Source organism: Rissa tridactyla, chromosome 1 (genome assembly GCF_028500815.1).
Source record: "Rissa tridactyla isolate bRisTri1 chromosome 1, bRisTri1.patW.cur.20221130, whole genome shotgun sequence".
Taxonomy (NCBI): Eukaryota; Metazoa; Chordata; class Aves; order Charadriiformes; family Laridae; genus Rissa; species Rissa tridactyla.
In genome coordinates, this window is record NC_071466.1 from 209,312,065 (window position 1) to 209,332,660 (window position 20,596).

At 37.4% G+C, this 20,596-nt stretch overlaps 1 protein-coding gene across 1 annotated transcript in view; it reads right to left on the bottom strand.

The window, feature by feature from the left end:
• Positions 1–1,444: 1,444 nt before the first annotated feature.
• Positions 1,445–20,596, bottom strand: part of SEMA3A (semaphorin 3A) — a 170,490-nt gene continuing 151,338 nt past the window's right edge. The window contains exons 14-17 of the mRNA XM_054183185.1: positions 17,247–17,404; positions 13,113–13,180; positions 7,315–7,457; positions 1,445–5,764 (exon numbers count right to left, since the gene is read on the bottom strand). Coding sequence (XP_054039160.1) covers positions 5,309–5,764; positions 7,315–7,457; positions 13,113–13,180; positions 17,247–17,404 — 825 coding nt within the window. The 3' untranslated portion in view covers positions 1,445–5,308. The remainder of the gene's footprint in view (positions 5,765–7,314; positions 7,458–13,112; positions 13,181–17,246; positions 17,405–20,596) is intronic.

A 20,596-nucleotide genomic window follows, 5' to 3' on the forward strand; every position in this document is an offset into this window, starting at 1 on the left:
CCTCCCATTAAATATATGTTTGATGGGGACCTCAATGAATGTGACCTGTAAGGAAACAGAATAATGTGTTTCAGTCTTCACAAAGGAAACATTTATAACAATTTATAGCTGAGGCCGCCAAACGTGTCCTTCAGAGATGCACTAGAATTACAAGTAGAGCCTCAAATACTTTAGGGAAAAGGGGATTTCATCTCAGTAAAAGCTGGCTCTTTAAATACGTGAGTGTGTATGTATATAGGCATATATATATATGTATGAACAAACATGCATTAAACCCCAAATATTTCTTCTTTTTTCCTACTCAATGACAATGAAGGTTGTCCCCAGGCATTGTACTTTCCTGGCAATGTAGCAAAGTAGTAACAGAGGACAATCAGTTTAGCTGTGCTCTGCAGGGAGTTCTGGCAAAGAACACAGCGTGGCTACACCCAGAAACAAGGGTCAAACTTTGTGAGTATTTATAATCCCGGCACTGGACAGACAAAAAAAAAAAAAACAAAAAAACCCAAACATTACTCTGGTCTTTCAGTTAGGGGATTCATGACTTGCCACATCCATTCTGCCCTTTTATTTGCAGATATGTTTTTGTATCCCACTGACTTCTACCTGGCTGCTGCTGAAGGCTTATTTTCATCTTCAGAAGACAGTAGTAACCATAGAATAACCTTACAACGTCCTTTGGAACTGGACATCTCCATCCTTGCTTTACAGGAAGGAACGTGGGCAAAGCTGAATGGATTAGTGATGATTAAGTACTACTGGTTGTTTCTTCAATTCTGAACGCGCCAAATGGAAATAATGATAGCTTCTTTTCTCTACTTCTTCTCTGGTATATTTAAACTTCGTGCTTTCCAGGGCAGCATTTGTCTCGTTAGCTGTTTACACAGTGCTTAGCGCTGTGGCATATTGCTTTTAGATAGAGCTCCTAGGCGCTTCCAAACAGCTGCTAAATTTACCTAAGGATAGGTATGGCGATAACAGACAGAACCTGATTTATTCTATTTGCTGTCTATGCAAGCCCATTTCCAAAGAGAAGCAGCATTGGTGTACTAAGCTATTAGCATCGCACGGAGTGTATTTCATCAAGTACAGCAACTTGCTACCATTTGCGTGCCTTCCAGGCCGGTTTGCCGTTTGGTTCATGGGCAGAGTGTGGTGGGGGTACGTATGTGTGGCTTTATCTGCACAAGCCCATGCAGTTCTGCCGAAAGATAGGCTGAAGATAAGTTCGTAGCTTTCATTTCAGGCATTATTATTTTGTAGTCTTCAAAAAGAAACAATAACCGGCATTAATAAAAATAGCAACCCTTCTGGCCTAGTAAACAGAGCTCATATACATCGATAGCATGATGTTTGCAACAATGCGCTCCATATGCTCATGAAGGTTACAGGGCATATGTCCATGTAAACACTCAAGACAGCGAACTTCAAATATTTGGAAGAAATGTTTATTTAACAACTGAATACATGCTAAAAGAAATAATTTACAGCAGCAGTTTCATTACATTTTTTTCTCTCCAGTTTTCTAGTTCCCATCTGAATTGAAGTGATAAATACAGAAGTAGAATTATTTACTATCCAGTGAGGAATGCGCTTACAGAATAAGCGCATAACTTGGGCACTGATATAGCAAATAAACCACCTTATCACCTGTGTGGCAAAATCTTGCATTTTAGTATTATGCTGAACACACCAAAATGGAGTACCTCTAGATAACAGTACTTTACACTGTACCTCCTTATCTAGTCAAAAGTATTTACATCTCTTTTGGCTAATGTGTAGGTAGCAAAAACTGAACTATTAAACACATACCATTGATATTCACTAAATAATACATAAAAAGGATCAGTAAATGCGCATTCACATGCATTTAATTTAATTTTATTTTTTTTACATAGTGACTTCATTGGGTCATGACGATTTAACTCTGTTCTGCAAAGATGCACGTTTTCTCAGTTTGATGCTATAGTTTAACATAACCATACAGTTTTTAGGAGCCATTGAACAAATTCCCATCTTCAGTGATCCATGCAAGTGCAAAGTGTAGATGAGTAAGAAAAGGATTCAATGCATTTTTGTTCCTTGCAAATGGATATCTTAAAACAAATCAAAATAGATCTTTCTGATTATAAAGGAAATCCTTTATTTCTCTCCAGCTTAAAAACAACTTTTTACTAACTTTTTCTAAAGTCTGTAACTAGAGGTTTAGAGGGTTTTATTGATGATTTACAGAAATACCATTTTTACCTTTATCTTCAAACCTTAAGTTGCTTTAAACAATAATGACACAAATGGGGATATGAATTTTACTGAAGCTGCAGGGCATCTTTCTATACATGAATTCATTAAGGCTTATGTTCTTTGAAAAAAGTTCATTTCACATCAGTATTAAATGCTGTTTTAACTTGACCATAATATGAACCCGAAAATAAAAAAAAAAAAATTCCACTGCTGGCTTGATCTTCTGCCCTTTTATTTATATAAGCAAATACAAAGATATAAACAAGACTACTCATGACAGTGAGGATTAGATTGAAATTTGTAAGATCTGATCGTATCAATTGCCCAATTAGACTGCCAGGTTATAGTAAAAACATTGCAACTTGTGTAATGTTCTTCCCACAGATTATCTTTCTCTTTATAGAAAAACATATTTTAGAATCCTGACTTAATTTAATCTGTTTCGTCTTCAGGGGTGGTGAAAGAGGTTGGTTTTGGTTTGATTTTTTGCAGCAAGTTGCTATAGAACCAGTTGCTATGAAGGTGGTAGAGAAAAAAAAAAAAAGGTAGATAACAATTCCATTAATATGTAAAAAAGGAAAGAAAGTCTTTTAGGGTAGGTTAAAATCAATCTATATTTTTCCCACTGAATTCTCTGAGGTTCATTTTAAAACTGTTTCCTTTTGTAACAAAGAGGATTCTAATGACTCAAGGGTATACAATAGCCTTACACAAAAGGCTAAAGGGTGTTCTGTGATTACAATTAAATAATTCAGCTGAAAACAATGCTCAGAAATTAATCATGATTTGAGCTGAAAATTAATATTTCTGTACAAGAAAGAACATAGTTAAACCTATGTTTTAATTCATCCCTATTCAGCGCATCATGAAAGCATGGGAATTTAATGGCATATTAAACTTCACAACAGTCAGGTTAAACATGAGAGACCTAAAATTGCTTTAAAACTAAATTCCCAAGTGCTTTCCTAAATCATGTCCTTACAGCCTTGTCCTGGTCTATTCAATGGATTTTTTGCTAAAGAATTAATGACGAAATATCTTGCAAGTTCATCCCCTGTAAAAGATTCAAAGCACACTAAAGTGACTGGGCCGTTAGTGAAAACCCAATCGCTATGGAGGCAAGAAGCCAAGGCTTCACTAATCAGAAGGATACTTGAATTAGTGAGGGGCAAGGAGACTGGGACATATTGTGAGAGATGCTGTCACAGCAGTTGTGTTATACTGTATCTGATGAGGCTGATAGTGTAGGATGATAAATTAAATAATCTGGAGTGAATAACAACAAAACAGATCAGTCATCAATACAGACACACTTTTATATAAAAGCTCCTTTAGCAAACTAAGGACTTTGTTCTAGCAATTTTCCCCACAATGACATTACCTGAAATTATGTCACTTATGGACTCTACCAAGAAAAAATATGGGAGGCTGGAGAAAGATGACCTCAAAAGAACTGGACACCATAGAACTGGGGACCAAAGGCACGTCTGTGCTGAGGTGAATAAATCCATTACTTATAACCCTAAACTGACACTTATGGTGCAAGTACATTGTCTGTTTTACCCTGTTGCTCTCCTGTACATAGAATAAGACAGAAGTGCGGGACCAAATTATCTGTTAATATAAACTAGCCTTAAGCTGAACTTCACCAATTTACTACGGCAGCAGACTTCACCCTCAGATAAAACTGTCCCTTAGATCTTAAAACAGAGCGTTGGCTTTAAGGTTACTATTTACGTGGCCTACGGTTGGTTCTTTGCATTTGGGTGACCTGGCCCACAGAAAGAATGGAACACTGCAAATCAGTAGTGTGGACATATTTCTAGCACTGAGCTGGGAACAAAACTCCTTAAACTGAATGTGAGCTTTGCTCATGGATATATGACTGTCTATGAGCCACAGTATTTAAATATTAGCCTTCACAAATATTTACGAACCGAGAAAGCAAGAGTGTAATTAGTAGAGGGTATTTTAATGCTATTTACTTTTTTTTTAATTAAAAAAAAAAATGTACAACTGAAAATCAATGTTCTCCTCTTCATTGGTTCAATCTATAGCAAGGTATTATACAAGTTGAATCATTTAAAATACCATACTTAGAAAAAAAGAATGCAGAAGACTTCCATGCTATACAGCGACTTTCGTGTTAAAATAGCTTAGTTTTAAACTTGTTTTGAAGTTACATGTCATATAGATTACTGAGAGGGGAGGAGGTTAACTGCAGTGTGACTAGCTCCCCTGAAAGATTTTTCCAAACAAAAGAGGAAAGCAGCTCATAATTGGAAGTTGTCTTTTTTTTCCTCTAAACCAATAATTAGAAAGTACAATATTTCTAAGACAAAAAGTCTAATCTATTTTAGAAAAGAGCTAATGTTTGCTGCATATTTTTCATAGTACATTTAAATTATAGTTTTAATAAAATACATCTTTAGATCAAAGCTGAAAGAAGTCATCAGTAGTAGGCCAGTGTACTCCACAATTTTTGTTCTTCCAGATGGTGGATGGCTTATGTTGTTCAGATTTCCACAAACAATCTCACTCAGTATTGTTTTTCCTCTTCTAGCACACATAAACAGGAGAACTGGTAGACAAAACAAGAACAAAATCCTTGTGTCCAATCACGTGTTTAGACGTTCATCAGCTTAATGAGTTCATGCAGTTTTATATATAAGTCTAGAAATGGTAGTGCTGCTGATGAAAGGTGGGATTTTTCTTTTCTTTAAGATGACAGCATGAAATACAGCATTTTGTTTATATCTCAGGCAAAAGAGAAAGCAAAACTTGCCTGCTGAACTCTTGCAGAACTTTTTGAGCAGTAAGCTAGGTCCGGGTGAGTTATCATCCTTGAAACTCTGGTCTTTCTGGTCTTAGAATCAGAGCAGAGACGAAGGACTTACTAGGAAAGTTAGAAATGGATTTTATTTAAACCTGGTGGAAATTGTTTGAACTTTCCACTCTTGTAAACATCCACATAATGCCATGAAAAAGTTCATGAATATTGCATTTTTTTCCAGTTATCTGTCTATACAAGTTTCTACTTGGATGAGGTTCCTAGAGGTAATGTAGCTCAGACACTACGTGGTGCCCTCTCAAATTCATGGGTCCTCCTGTTCCTACCTTTTTTATTCTCTTGTAGGTGCTTCCACTTATTTGTATTCACCTGCGCATTGGCAGGCCTTTGCCGGCGTTGTTTGCGGTCTCTTTTCCAAACTTGCTCACAGAACTCATCCATTGTGTTGAGATTGGGGTGATTGATTAACTGCATGAAGTCTCTGTACCAGATCTTTTGACTGGGGGTCATGCTATTGGTAGCATCCTTGGTCTTGGAGGCATCGCCATCTTCTTCTTTATGGAGCAGCTCTTCCAGGTGGTCAGTATCAATTACTTCCAGGGTCACTTTGAGCAAAGTTTGCATGAAGCCATGCTCCACAGCATGACAAAAATAAATACCAGAGTCTCTCCGTTGAAGACTTCGTAGCAATAGGCCCTGTTCTGTCCGGATCATGCGATCATCCACTTTTATCTGTATTGGTAAGAAGTGGTAATTTCAATAGTTATCTTTCATATATGTGCAAAATTATCCTCTAACCGTACTAGTTCCTTAGAACTGCTCCTTTCAGCTGGTAAAACTTGGCCACAAATCCCCCAAACCACATGAATGGAAAAACCCTTGCCGGTCATTTTAGTTATGGAAGGCTCAAGTACTCTGGAAAAACTACTGATGTGCTGCAAAGACAGTTCGGGGGATTAAGAATTTACTCCTTAATCCCTACTGATGCTGAACAAAGATCTGTATCAATGCTGTCAGATGGACTTGCTGGTAAGATTACAGAAGATGCAAGCCTATAATCAGCAGAGTCGACATGGATGCACTTGGCTGTATTACCGAGGTCACATTTATCACTGTCTTTCAGCCAAGCCGAGCTACATATGTGGGAAAGGTTCTCTGTCTTCTATTGTTCCTTACTACAAAAGTCCTTACGCATAGAAGTGGGTTCTGCACAAGTGGAGAATTTACAAAGAAACAATAAGGACTAAATCTCAAAATTTTAAGAGTCAGAATGCAGCTGTCCAAAATACTGTATTTTTCTGAATTAATTAATATCTAGGAAGGTAATTTCATTCTTTGAATGCACATATCACTGCAGACAGAAAGGGCACAAACCTGTTCACTGCCCTCTCCACCAAAAATAAATTCTAAATCGTTTATGCAAATAAAGCAAACAGCCAAAGTATCTAAAGCTGCTAATGCAAATAAATATTTAGTACATGCTTTAAAAAAATAAATGCTTCGGAGTAGTTTGGGTATATTTAGAAATACTTCAATGCAACAAACAAGTTTTTTTTTCTAGCTTGATCTCCCTACCTACCAGAGTAGATTATTCTCTTAAGGTATGTGTGACCTAGCCTGAGAGCAACATTACTTGAGAACCAGAGTGAGTAATAACATCGGAATGTTGGTGACAAGAGGAAGAGAAAAATAAAGTATCAGCTTAGTGTAATGCAAGCAGGGAAAGTCAGTGCTTTCGCCTCTGTGAATATTGCTTTTGATGAGAAAAATGTACAAGTTTTCATCCCTTTATGTTCACTTTACTCTGTCTCTGCCTTATCTGCAGTAAAGCCTTAGAGCGTGCTCCTGTTAGACTACCTTTCGGTCAAGCAGTATAATTAGACGAATGCACTCAGACTTCTTTTCAAAGGCAGTTTTAAGGTCTTTGTAATATTTAAGCTCAATATAATCTTTGTATGATGCATTAGGTGGCACTTAGATGGCATGTTAAATTTTTGTATTTCTGAGCTGTATAAAGGAAAACCAGTGTCTTTTGCCAGGGGTCTGACCAGGGAGAGGACATAAATGTTTTCTGATGTAACAATCTGTAAAATCTGTTAAAGAGCTTATGGGATTTTATGGTGATAAGAGTAAGAATATGTTGAAGAACAACAGAAATTATACGATTCCAGACAAACTCCAATAAACTAAAATACAGATGGACATTATTCTAGGAAGGACTCAGGTTCACGTATATCTTCATAGAGAAGACTAGTTGAATCTTTTAATTTTTCATACTGTACCTCTTCTTTGCGGTCATCATTTTGCTTCTGGAATTGCCAGTAGACTACGGCACGCTGAGATTTTGGGCTGCACTCGAGAAAAGTGCTGCTATTCTCTACTCCATAGATGATCTTTTCCTCCAGAGTCTGACCACTTGGGTTATCTGTAAAGCAAGAAAAAAAGAATTAAAATTGCCAAGAAAGAAAATTCTTAATTGCTAATTGAATTTGTTTGTTTAGAAATTAGGGTCTCTTAAAGTGTTTAAAGATAAAAACCTTAAAAGAAAATTTTCCCCGTGTCAGTATGCCATTTGGAAAATCTCCATCACCATCTCCATCTTTGTAAGGATCCCTGGTAGGTTGTTTTTTTTTTTAATTATTATTAATTTTGTATTTTAAATCCTAACAGCTGTTAACATCTCAATATGTGAAGTTAATGAATTTCATTGTGAAATTTTGTGTAAACCTCATTATTATTCATCAAGGAAAACATCTAAGACATGACAAGAATTTTTAATAGCAAACTGTATGCAGTGAGAAAACTCAGGGTGTAGTTGCAGAATGTCTGTAATGATGCCTCCTGGGCTCTATGATCGTAATACTTTAGAGCAAAGTAATAAAACATGAGGCTATTTAAAAGTAGTATAATGTGTTTAGATTATATGGCACTGCAGTTTGCTGAGGCTGTTAATGACCAGGAATAATGTTTTTGAGGAAACAATCTTCAATTAATCATTTCCTCTCATACTGATATAATTTATGGAAATGTAATGAGGTTAATAAACCAGACATTATGGGAGGGGAAAAAGAAAGTTAAATAAATTACTTCCTTTTGTAACAACAATGTTTCAAGATATTCATCAACTTGTTGGAAATATCACATAGCTATAGGACTTATATAGCATTTGATTCTTCTCCAATACCGCAGAGGCTGTAAGGCATCGTATTTCAACTCTCAACCTTAGCTCTTTAAAATGCTGTTATGGACTTAAGTAGCAACAGTGCAATAATCTGGGAGAGTAAATGGGGAGGAAGGGGTTGGTAAGCTATTTAACACCGTGTTGATCTCATGGGGTTTCCTGTCTCCTTGCCATTTTTTGCCATTCTTTCCATTTTCCACTTTTGATCTTTAGCACTGGAAATCTTTAAGGAACTTTTTTTTTATATGTTTTAACAGGAAAATGATGTCTAATTAAAATCCTCTCAGAGAAATCCTTTGTCAAGTTTCGTTTGCTTTCACTGTGCCTTTATCATATTGGCCATGTTGTTTAGCAAACACAGGCTGTTTGCTAGATGACTGAGCCAAAGGTAAAAATAAAATTGAGCTCCTGGTTTATGTTGATACAGCAATCATATGTCTTCCCATAATGACTTGCAGCCCCGAGAGAGGATGGGAGAAGGGATGGGGGACAGAATAGAAACTGGTGCTTGCCCAGTTCTCAGTAAGGAAACATCAAATGGTGTATTAACACTAAAAAAATCGGGAATGGGTTAGCTTGCTTTCCTCTGCTGGATTGTGAACCCTTCCAGCAAGTAAGTGGGGTGCTATATAAACAACTACATGAAACAACTTTTATGACATCTCTCAGAAACCACATCCCTATGAAGAATGTCAGTGCAGCTTTGGGCCAGGAAGATGGGGAGCAATGGAGGAATTAATTAGAAAGCAAAGCAGCAAGAGAAGGGTAAGACAGCTGGACGAGAACGTAACCAAGGGTACCAGTGGAAAGGTTTGAGATGGAGCATGGTTGAATTTTTGTCAATGAAACAGAGGAACTGGAAGTATGTGAAGAGATTAACTGAATATAAATAGAAGTGATAAGATAAAGACTGGAAATGAAAACGACTGGCTAATAACTCATGGGTCCAGATTCAACATCGTGAAAGGCTGACTGATGTCCTGACTCTTCTGTTTCAAGTTAGGTGCCCTCATTTAGGAACAGAATTCACATGGCTGAGCAGACAGCCAAAGATCCTCAATAATCAATGAGAGGCAGTTTGATATCTGGACTGGAATCCACAACACATAGTGCATGTAGGGCTGCAGCATAAGACAGTCAGTAGGAAATGTCCCCATTTATAGCCTGGGACACATAGTTAATGCTCCAGTGATGTTTTCATGTGAAACAGAGACTTACAGGCTTCCAGAATAAAGGGTGGAAACATGGAGATTTCACTCTAGGATGCATGCCCCATTTCAATTCCTTTCTCCCAGGCCCCATGAACTTTGAATCATTGTTGCAGAATGGCCCAACTTCAACATAAGCAATCTGATAGTTTGGGTGCTTGTATTGGAAGTAGACCTATCAAGTCAATCCCCTAAGCCTAAGTGGACTTTGAATCCTCTTCTCCCACATCCTAAATAGTTGATTTAATCAGCAGGTTACTTATTAGGTGGCTTGCAGCACCACTTAACTATATTTTCCTGAACACAGCGTAGTACAAGTGAATTATACAGGAGCAGAGCACGTGTAACACTGCCCTCATTAGATCCAAGGAGGCAGTCTTCTAGCTTCTAAATATCAGTGCAAAGGACAAAAATAGATATTTCTTTGGCAAAGGTCTCACTGCCCATGAGCAGTAGCATATTTTTAAGTATATAGAGAAATTTCTGCTGGAAAACTTAGGTACCTAGGATATCCTTAGTATCTAAGAAGTTAGTTACAAGTTTTCATGGAAGTTACCTTGGAGGTGGTGCTCTGATGCCACTTCAAACTTCTGAGTGTTTTCTTGGATCTGGTTCATGGCATTCTAGTGTGTTAAACATCACCACGGAAAGTGGCAGAAGCACCCTTTAAATTTCCTCACAGCTCCAGAAAATACAGTATAGGTGACAGTCATGCAATGAGAGAGGAAGGATTTAATAGATCCTTCAAATTCCATTTCCATGATTTAAGGGAGCAGAAGGCAGGTCCAGAAATGTCTATAAAGTTCAAGTAATATCGAGCACGTGGAGTGCAAGAAAGTAAGTGGAGTGATGGAATAATCACAGGATCAGAGTGCAGCTCTGGGACTGAGGGAGAAGCTGAAGAGACTAGAAGGAAGAATGAAAGTCTGGGAAGTTCAGAAGGGCAGCTGGAGGAATTAGAAAACTATAGAAGTCATGAAGTTGGTTACGAAATTCAACCCAAAATCCTGTCTGAGAGCTGTAATTCCCAAAATGAACCCAACAGCAGTATCAGTTTACTACCCTGATAAATGTCCTTTAAATACATAATTTCTGACATAACCAAAGAAGTATGAAAGGCTAAGTACTTATACCAAGATTGCTTTGCACATGAATGAATCTCACTATACAGTTAAATTCAGAGTGATTCTTTGAGCTTCCCCTGGGATAAATCGCCTAAAAAAAGGTGCCTCTTCTTTTACAAATTCTTCAAAAAAAGAACTTGATTAATTTCTTGATAGCGCTAGTAAAGTTATGCTGAAAAAAAAATAAAAATTGCTCTTTAGCTGACACAAAGGTGATCGTGCTTTTTGATTTAAACATTAATTTCTGGCCAAACACCTGTACAGCTAAGGATCCTCAGCTCCCTCTAATGTTGCTGTGCAGTCATTTTATACTACTTGTTATACATTTGCACAAAAGGGCAACTGAAAGCGCTACCTAAACCTTATCAAAAGCATTATTGCTTCGAATTGATACCAAAGTAACTTTCTGCAACGTCTTTAACAGTGACATTTACATTAAGAGATTGTTCTTTTTTCTTGTTTCTGTTCGTTCACATGGAGAATCAACTGGCAGTTACTGCAAAGGAATGTGTAAACAAGTAGTAAATGGTTGCTGGAGCTTATTTTTGGCTATAGACAAACTCGATTCTTCATCTCTTGTCCAGGAAATTACTAGTCATAACCAAGGAAAAGCTTCAGTGTAAGTTGGCATGGGAAGTTTACGGGCTATGCAGCTGTTTGTACAATGCATAATCATTAATAAATGACAAGCAAATATATGAAAATTTTATAGATTTACAACTCAATTAATTTAGAGAAAATTTCACTCAAGAACAATCTAAAGCATCCATTAAGTAAAGTATTTTGACAATGCATCCTTCAAGTCTAGGACCTCAAACTGCATTCCCTCAGTATTTTTTGTAAGTTACTGATTCTTCTATTTACGCTGTCTTCGTTTCACCATTAAGTAAAATTTTCAGTGATACCTTGTCTCTCTGCTCATTTTGACAAAGCCGTAATAAAGATCCTGGTGATCGGGTGTACCTTATAATAGCTTTTTCCTGACCTTGAGTTCTGATGATTACTTTCATGAAAAAACTGTGCTGGATTACTCTCTTCCTTCTGGACAGAAGATATCTCTTCAAACAAATATGTATACCAAATATGGGAAGATATAAAAAACAAAGTGTTCTGAAAACCATTTTTTTTTTCTATGAAGATAAAGAACAGACCTCCAGTTGTAAAAAGCACAGCTAGCAAGGGAAAGAGAATGTTAAAAAACCCTGGATTTTTGGTAGCCCAGACCATCGTTTTGCTCATGAGTAAAATGCCCAGATAATGAAAAGGTGAAGCTAAGATGTGCTTCTGCTGGTAATGAAACCCATGTTTCGTGCCTGGTGAAATTTTCCTGTTGGCGAACTGAAAACATCACCTCAGCCCCACTATAGAGATGGTCTCATCTGCAGTATATAAGCATTACTAGATATCACACAACTGGAAATTTGTGAACTTTCTACTAGTCCACACTGACTAGTTCAAATCCAAACTAGTTGTGAATTCATGAGTTCTCAAAATGTGACAACTGCATCTTGATCACAGTTTATCCATGCACTTTTCCAAACCCTTTTCCCCACTGAGTAGCTTGGCCTGAGTCCAAGAATAAAGAAGTAAAAAGAAAAGCTATAGCAATGTTAGCTGCAAGTTTCAAATCATTAAAAAGGAAGATAGAGAAAACTACCACTGAAACGTAATGGTGGTGAATTATAGCTGACACAAAAGTACCACTTTGGACTATTTATCATTCTTGCTACTACAAGGACTGGAAGGACATGACGGTTTTGAGGTATCTCCATTTTCAGCCACCTCTTCTTTATTTATCCCAGAAATCTGTCCAGTGGTTTAACTGTTATTATGGATGTACATGAGTAATCATTTTTTTCCAGCAGAGGGAAGTATTGCCTAAGTGTTCTCTTCACTTCTGGTAAAATGGACTTTTTTCATTTTCTAAGTGAAGATCTTCTGAAGAGTTTGGCAACAAATTAGTAACTGTGAGAAGTTTATCAGCCAAACAATTCTAGAAAGAAAGATCTGTCAATACACTGCGAAAATGAAACAATCAACAAAAAACAAACCCAAAAGATATCAAAGAAAACCCATGCTGGAAGCACAGAGGACAGGCTTCCTGCAAGGAACATCCTGATCTTAAGGGCTGCTAGTGTGGCACCTCCAACAAAGACCACTCCATATTTAGCAAAGGCAGTTAATTATGTGCTTGGTTTTCATCATATGCAAAATGCATGAAGCAGCACGTACATATTTCTTGCTGTTCTGAAGGAGATATGACTCTTTTCTGACATAATAGGCCTCGACTGATGGTATGGTATTATCAGGTAAGAGACACAGAAAAATTAAAATGCTTAAAACTGCTAACTTGAGGAAAAACAGCCAAAAAAAGAAAATAAGTCTTTAATGACTGATCCAGGCCATTGTAAGCAATCTAAATTGGAATAATGATGTATTATATTCATCTTTCCCAGATGTTCAAGACAATTTCACCAACAAGTCATTCATGTGCTTCCCACTTTACTGATGCACAGTCTGTAAATTACATACAAATCAGTTGTACTTCAGCCATACCAGTAACTCACCGTGATGCTGCAGGTCTGAGCAGTGGGTAAGTGGGTCTCCATTTCGGATGTCTTGTCGTCTAGTACGTCTGCAAATATCATATTTGAAAACTGTTAGTGACCTTCTCGGTGGTCAACATTCACATTTGCCATTACTGAAGAGCAACAAATGGAACATATATATAATTACTTAGGTCACAAGTGCATCTAAACAACTGTAGGAAGGAAATCATATTGTTACTACTATATTCTGTGCTTTATCATGGTTTATAGGATCAGCCTTTACAGGTAAATTCTTCAGAAACTAGTAAATAAATGTATCTTACACTGAGCCCATTAACTTTATTTTAATTTGGATAGTAATATTGATCACAGACAAATTCATTACTTGATTCATACATAGAGGGATCAAAGTATAAACAATACAGTTTAACATATACTACAAAACCCATGAATAAACTACAGCTTTTCTGCAAGTACAGAATACTTTAAGTATCATGTCATCTTCTAGCTAAAAGAAATGTTAGGGTGGATGGCTTTGAAAGAATGTCAAAGCGCTGTATTTTCTACAACATCTAAATTAAAATAAATAGATCATTTCAGACACTACAGATCTCACCGAAACATTTCTGATAAAACGTTTTCCAAAACTGTTGCAAATGGCTTTGCCTTTACAATAAACAGAATAAAACACGTGGATAGGAAGATTTTAAAACGTCATTTATTCCATCCTTTGTGGCTTCAGTCTGAGTTCTAGCTTTTATTGAATGTCCATTTAACATAGTATATTCTTTCCCTGGCTTGATTTCCACTGGGTCTTTCGGAAAACACATTGATCTGTGCTAAAAAATGTTGTATTTCACAGAAGAAAGCTTTTTAATACAGTTTTACTTTGCATTTGTTGTTCTCTCTTTGTCTGCTCCTATTTTTATTTAAATAGCTCTGACACAAAATTCAACTGAGCCAGAGAAAAGCGGTTCAGATAAAAAAAAAGAAAAAAGAGCAAGGCAAACAAAGATGTGTTTCAAGTGTGAGCACTTTACTTTAGGAATCAGAGAAAGCCTGAGGGTTTGCAAAATTAGAGGAGAACAAAGAGGATTAGGCTGCTGAACAATGCTGTGATTTCAGATTATGGCATCCAGCAACGGATATGCAAAAGTCAAGTAGCCTTGTAAAAAGCACTGTTGGTCACTCCCTTGTGACAACAACCCACATTTTTAAAAAGCCATTGTTCTGCCGTACAGAGACCATCTCTCTTCTCTTCACTGACCCTGCTTGCAGACTCTCACTAAGAGCCCAGCATCAGCACACACTAAGAGTTCTCACACAGGCACCATCAGCTGCACAGCTGACTCCTCTTGGCTGAAAGATTTTAACCATTTTTTTTCTCCACTGAAAACTACTGAAATATTAAAACTGAAATGAGTTATGTGAAGTATGGCAACAGTTGGGGTGCTTTTGTTTTTTTTTAAAAAACAATTCAGAATGTGCTTTTTTTTATATCTTTCGGAAAAAAAAAACTCCTTTAAAATTATCCTAGTGAATTAGCAAGCTTTAATAAGAAGAAACCTTCTGTTGATTGATAAATGATTCCAAAAATGTACTAATCCTAATTTCAGATATCATCTTCATATTACTCATTACCAGTGAATGAAAATACACCAAAACATAAAGAACCATTACATTTTGTTACTCCTTCCTAAATTTTGAAATGCAGCATATTTATAGGCTACTATTTGTAGAAAAGAAGTCTGTGGAACAACTCATATTACTGTCAATGGAGTTTGGATGAGATGTTTTGTTAGAATCTCAGGAAAATGTTGCACGTATCACCATTCTATCGACACACTAATTTATGAAATATGAACCAGAACACATCTGCATGGGGTAAAGTTAAGCGGTCATACTACAGGAGCTCTGAACTGTCATTTAGACTTGTAAAATACACAAAGAAAGAAAAGTAAATTAAAATCATGGCTCATAAAAGCTCCTCTTTAAAAAAGAAGACAAAAAAAAACCAAACACAAAAAACAAAACCCCAAACCGACTATTAGTAAAGCATCTGTGCAATTGCCTCAGGACTCAACTTTCCCAATATTTCTGGAGCCTAAAATTACACGGATTCATTATTAGGAAAATGTTGACATTTAAGCTGTTTGCAGCAATGCTGATTTTGTCACAGATGCATTCAAAGCTGGTTTGAGGCAACGGGTACAGCAGGTACCAGGTAAAGAGAGGATCGTCTCTCCCCATAACCCAGACCTTTACTCCGCTGCCGCTGCTGCCAATGGAAAAATGGGGCGAAGGAGGGGGGTCAGCAGCTCTTTCTGAACACGTTGTCAGGATCCCAGCCCACCAGGACTTACTTTTTCTTTCATAGTGGCCTCAAGAAGAGCGAATTCTGCATCCTAAGATTTTCCTGTAGCTGTGCAACCCAGTTTAACCCCAGTAACCCTGCCCCTTAATCCCTGTAAGAAGAGTCCCTTTTGCCCCGACAGCAACAGTGAGCTCGGTTGGAGAGACGGATAAGGAAAAGACAAGTGCCCTATTTCTTCCATCAGTGTAAGCAGATGAATGACAGGATGGCGTGCTCTATGGGTTTTGAGGTGGGCTGAGAGTAGGAATGGGTGCTAGTGAGTGATGAGAAAGGATGAGGTTCAGGGAGAAAGATTAGTAGGGAGGCAGCAGAGAAGAGTGAGGCAGTGATTCCTGACCTTACCGTCTCCTTTGACTCAGAGGTGGTACTCAACCACACTGACTTCTAACCTTTAAAACTTTCAGATCAAATTAATCTCTCCTTGAAAAACTCACTGTTCCCGCTCCTCTCTTCCCTCCTCCTCCTCCAGAGGAACTGCTGTGCTCCCACCACAAATTTGAATTTAGCCCATGCAGCTGAGAAAATTTGACCAGCTCTTCTTTTGGGATGGGTTCAGTTTCTCTTTTTTAATTCTTTTCTAAAGAATTTCACAGAAAGCTTGTCTCACATTAACTCTATTTCCTGGTGCAAAATAGAACCTGATGTTCCATAAGCAGCTTTTTCTTTTGTCATCAGTATTTGTTTAGGATACATTGTAATGCAAACCTTGAAATTTTAATCACCTCCATCTGAAAAGTCTGTGACACAAATGCTACTTCCCACCCTTTGCCACATTTCACCTCCTGCAACAACCAATCCAAATCTGGGATTTGGAATCCCTACATTCTCAAATACGTATTTGCTACAAATTTAAAATAAAGATAATGGCTCCTTATGCATATAAACCCTTGGACTCCTTGTTTCTTTAAAAGTGTGAGATGTTTGTCATGGTCGATTTAACGTGAGTACTTTTTTATCATTTTAGTCAATTTATCATGGGAATCTCAACAATACACCAATGTCTGTTCCTATTTGCAAGTGATTATCTATTCAGTTATTCCCAGTTTCTACTTCAGTAGGTGAGAGCTGTTCAGTACCTAGCTTATATATTTTAAGAGAAAGAATTTCAGAGATAAAGGCAGGCAAAGAAAACATTATTTTAAACTTTCAGATCATGCAACTAGGACTTGTAAATTTTTTTATAAAAACTTGCAGAGTCTGTTCTCCATTGCAAATCCCTTAGCATCAGTGCAGAGTTAATGTAAAATAGTGGTTGTTCTGACCTTGCAGCATTTAGGCACACATCAACATATACAAGTTATACTTTTGAATAATAACAAGAATGTTATATATCACTAAAAAAATAACTTTTCATTCATGTCCAAACGCTTTGTAACTATTTCCTTTTAATTAGAATTCATGAAAACACTGGACAATTTACCTGTGCAAGTAGTTCTTTTATTTTAATACCAAGCCTCCTCCTAATGTTAGAGAAAGGGATTTTTTTTTCTTTTTGCTGTTTCTTACTGAATATAAAGTTATGAATCCATTTCAGAGACAACTCTTCTCTGAATGTTTTTTTTTACAACAGCTTTTTAAGCCAACCCAAGAAGTAGCAGTGTTCACTTTAAATCAACCAAGACTTCATATTGCTTGTAACTTCTACAATTATGTTTTCTTTGGAAGAGAAAGGGCTCCAGTTAACCATCCCATGAAAAATCTCCAAAGCCCTCTGGTCATATTGAGCCCATCAGTTAAAATAAATAGCAAACCATGCAGACATCTGAAACTGTCCCTACCTCTTAGCAGTGGGGAAGTAACGTGAGCAAGATGAACCATCCCAGGCACAGTAAGGGTCTCTCGCAAGGCAACACTCGGCACATGCTTTTCCATACACATCACAGCGGTGTAAAGGAAGCTGTGAAACTCCAGTGGCTGAGCCAATGTAGAGCTGTTGCTGTTATAGAAGTTTAAAAAAAAAAAAATAAAATTAAAAATTGCAAATGACCAGTTTTTTGCTAGGAAAGCATAAAAAAAAAAGAGTTATACAGTAATATGTTAGGACCGTTACAAATACAATAAAGGATCATGATCCTGATGTACACTAAAGGAATGAGAAGAGAATTGTCCTCAGGATAAAAAAAAAAAAACAAATAGGAAAAACTTTGATGTTTGTATGAAGCTCTCAGTGGCCTCTCTAAACTGTAAGAAAAATTAAAGTATTCTTCCTTTTTTTCTTTTGTATTCAGATCCCTGCGCTGGGGAAGCATTACAGTCAGCGACAGAACACAAGGGGGTATATACTTTTGAATTTAATGAAAAAGAAAACCAACTTGAATGTACATTTCCTATATATGACTTTGATTTGTGTATGTGGTACAGAAAACTAATGTAAATTACTTCAGACTGATGCTAAGATATTTCAGCTTGGAAGTGGTGCCATGCACACACTTGTTTGCATGTCTGATAACTCTGGTGCTTCATACTCTTTTCTATAGGTCACATACTCTAATTGAAACATTTCTTTAATGAGGGAATATGGCTTTTTTTTTTTTTTTTTGGATAAAAAACACTGTTGAGTGGAACATGTAGTTCAAATGCCATGAAGTAAATAAAAAAAGCATGCATACAAAATGAACTACAGCTTTGTATGGCTCACAACAGAATATCTTGTCTGTCTCAATTTCCTCTCTGATATCAAATTCATGTGCTCCTTTAGGGAAGCGGGTCCCCAGAGGGACATAAGGAAACTGAACTACTGATCCCACGTGAAAGTCTAAACAGTGATATTTCAGCTTAGCACTAATTCACAAAGAAAACAAGTATGAGGGTAGCAAGTAAATAAAGTTCCCTCTGAGATGCAAAACTAGAGGAAAACAAAATAAACAGGTAAACAAAAGTTCAATGGCATAATCCTTCTGTTTTGGAAATGGTGGCAGTTTGCTATCAAAAGTTTAAACTTTGTCGCCTAGCATCCATGGTGGAGCAATTAACATGTTTCTTTTTAAGGTCTCACTCCAAGCAGTCCCACCAAGAAAATACAAACTCGTATTCATTTTTCTTTCTTAGAAAGCATAAGGCTGGTGAGAAAAATAGGATGTCAAGAAATGTTATCAAAATTCTTCATCTCCTGCATTGTGATGTCCCAGAGGTACCGTTTCCAGGTAATTCGGGGATGGAAGGTGGCTGAGGTCACCTACCAACTGGAAATGATAAACACTGGATACCAGGAGACAGCAAAAACAAAACCTCTCATAAAAGGTGTTGCATTGACTTCTTTCAGAGGCAGCAGCTTGGCAGTTTACACGGATACATTAACTGTAACAGAAACATCCCTTGCATTTATGTAAACATCAGTATTTTCTAAAGGAAAGCATGACAAGGAAAAGCACCCAAAGGAAAATCCACTGGTAAATTGACAACCGAGCCCTTTCTAAGCAGCCGCTTCCACCTATTAGAGTGCCATAGCTGGGCTGCTAATGCACATTCTCTGGGCCAAAACCTCTGACCACACAGAGCTCTACACAAAGCCTTGACCACACATACCAGTCCCCAGTTAGCGCTGTGCCCTTGAGAAGCAGATGACAGGCAGCAGACAGGATAAGTTGATTCTTTCTAACTTAAGTCACTTAATGAAGTACCCAGCTTAGGGGTACGTTCTGCAGTAAAAAGAGCAGAAACTCAAATCTTCAGTGACCTAACCATTTCTCAAGGGATGCCTTTTCTCTTTACTGATTATGGAGGCAGCACAGGTCACGTCAGAGCTTCAGTTAAGTATCTTAAATGTCCAGATGGTATTGATCTGAGTCCTATGTAATTGGGGCATTAATACCTATATAAGCATGTAGCGATGTGTGGTGCAACTAATATAAAAATCAACCCAGAGAATGCACATGGGAAAATAAAGAACAGTGTGATGGTTTCCTACGCACCCCTGTAACCATTTTAGTTTTGTCAAAAAACCCTCCTTAATTTCTAATAAATGTCTTCAGCATTAAAGAATGACCAGAAACACGTAAGAAGAAAAGAAAAAAAAAAACATATGTGAGGCCAAAATAGGGTTACTTAAAGACTCTTCCTTGTAGATAAGTTCATAAAGTTCAGCATGTGTTTCAGGTGCTGCACAGCCTGAAGGCTGCTGCTGTGTTTGCTGCTCTTCTGATCATGGTTTCAGACTCCAGCTGGTGATCATTATTCTGGACACTAATAATATATAAATCCAGGCAGTACAAAAATCAGAAACTAGTAATAGATTGATTTGCATCAATGGTCTGACCTAACTTTGCCATACAAACTGCCTTTTGGGCAAAGAGTGTCTCCCAAGAGGTTGTTAATTTAATAAATCAGCTGATTATCAGATCAAATCGGGGTGGGGGGTGGGGGAAATGTTCTCTAAAAGTTCTTGCAGATGTATCAGAACTCCAGAAAAGCTGAGGAAACTAATGTTTTAAGCAATCCAGTGGTTTCTGTTTGCCCCACATTGCTGCCCAAAAAGCAGCGTTTGCCTAGAAGTCAGACAAAGAGATCACTGAGAATTTTCCATTAAAAATTATTTGAAAAAAAAAGAAAGATGAAAAAATGTAATGCTTAAAAAGAAGAACTTAGGCAGAATTTTAAAAGGAACTTTCGGGAGCATGAGGTTCAAATCCCATTTAATTTAATTTCATATGTTGAAAAGTACCTGATGCAGAATAGTTCAAGGGGCTGTTTAAGTGACACCTCCATTTTGAATTGGTCCTTTCTGTATGCTCACTATGGACAGAAATGGTAATTTCTGAATAAAATTCAGTACTTTGGGAAAAGTACCATAAAAGTAGTCACTAAGGTCTTTCCGAAGGTCTCTGCCTTGCCTTTGATTGAGGATCTTATGGAGGAGAAATAAAAGCTCTTCGTAGCAGTTCACCAGACGAGGAGCTGCCCTGTATCAGCCAAGGATCTCCTTGTTTTTTCCCCATCTTACCAGGAATCCAATGGCTTTTTGAAACAGGGGATCACAGACCTGACCCTGACAAACAGATAAGAGCTTGCTCCACAAAAAAAGTCACCTTTGAGTGAAAGCCAGGCCTGACTTTTTGGCTCACTTCCGCATTTTTAAATCAAGGGGAGAATTATGAAGCTCCCACCTGACAGACTCAGGGCCAAGTGGTAG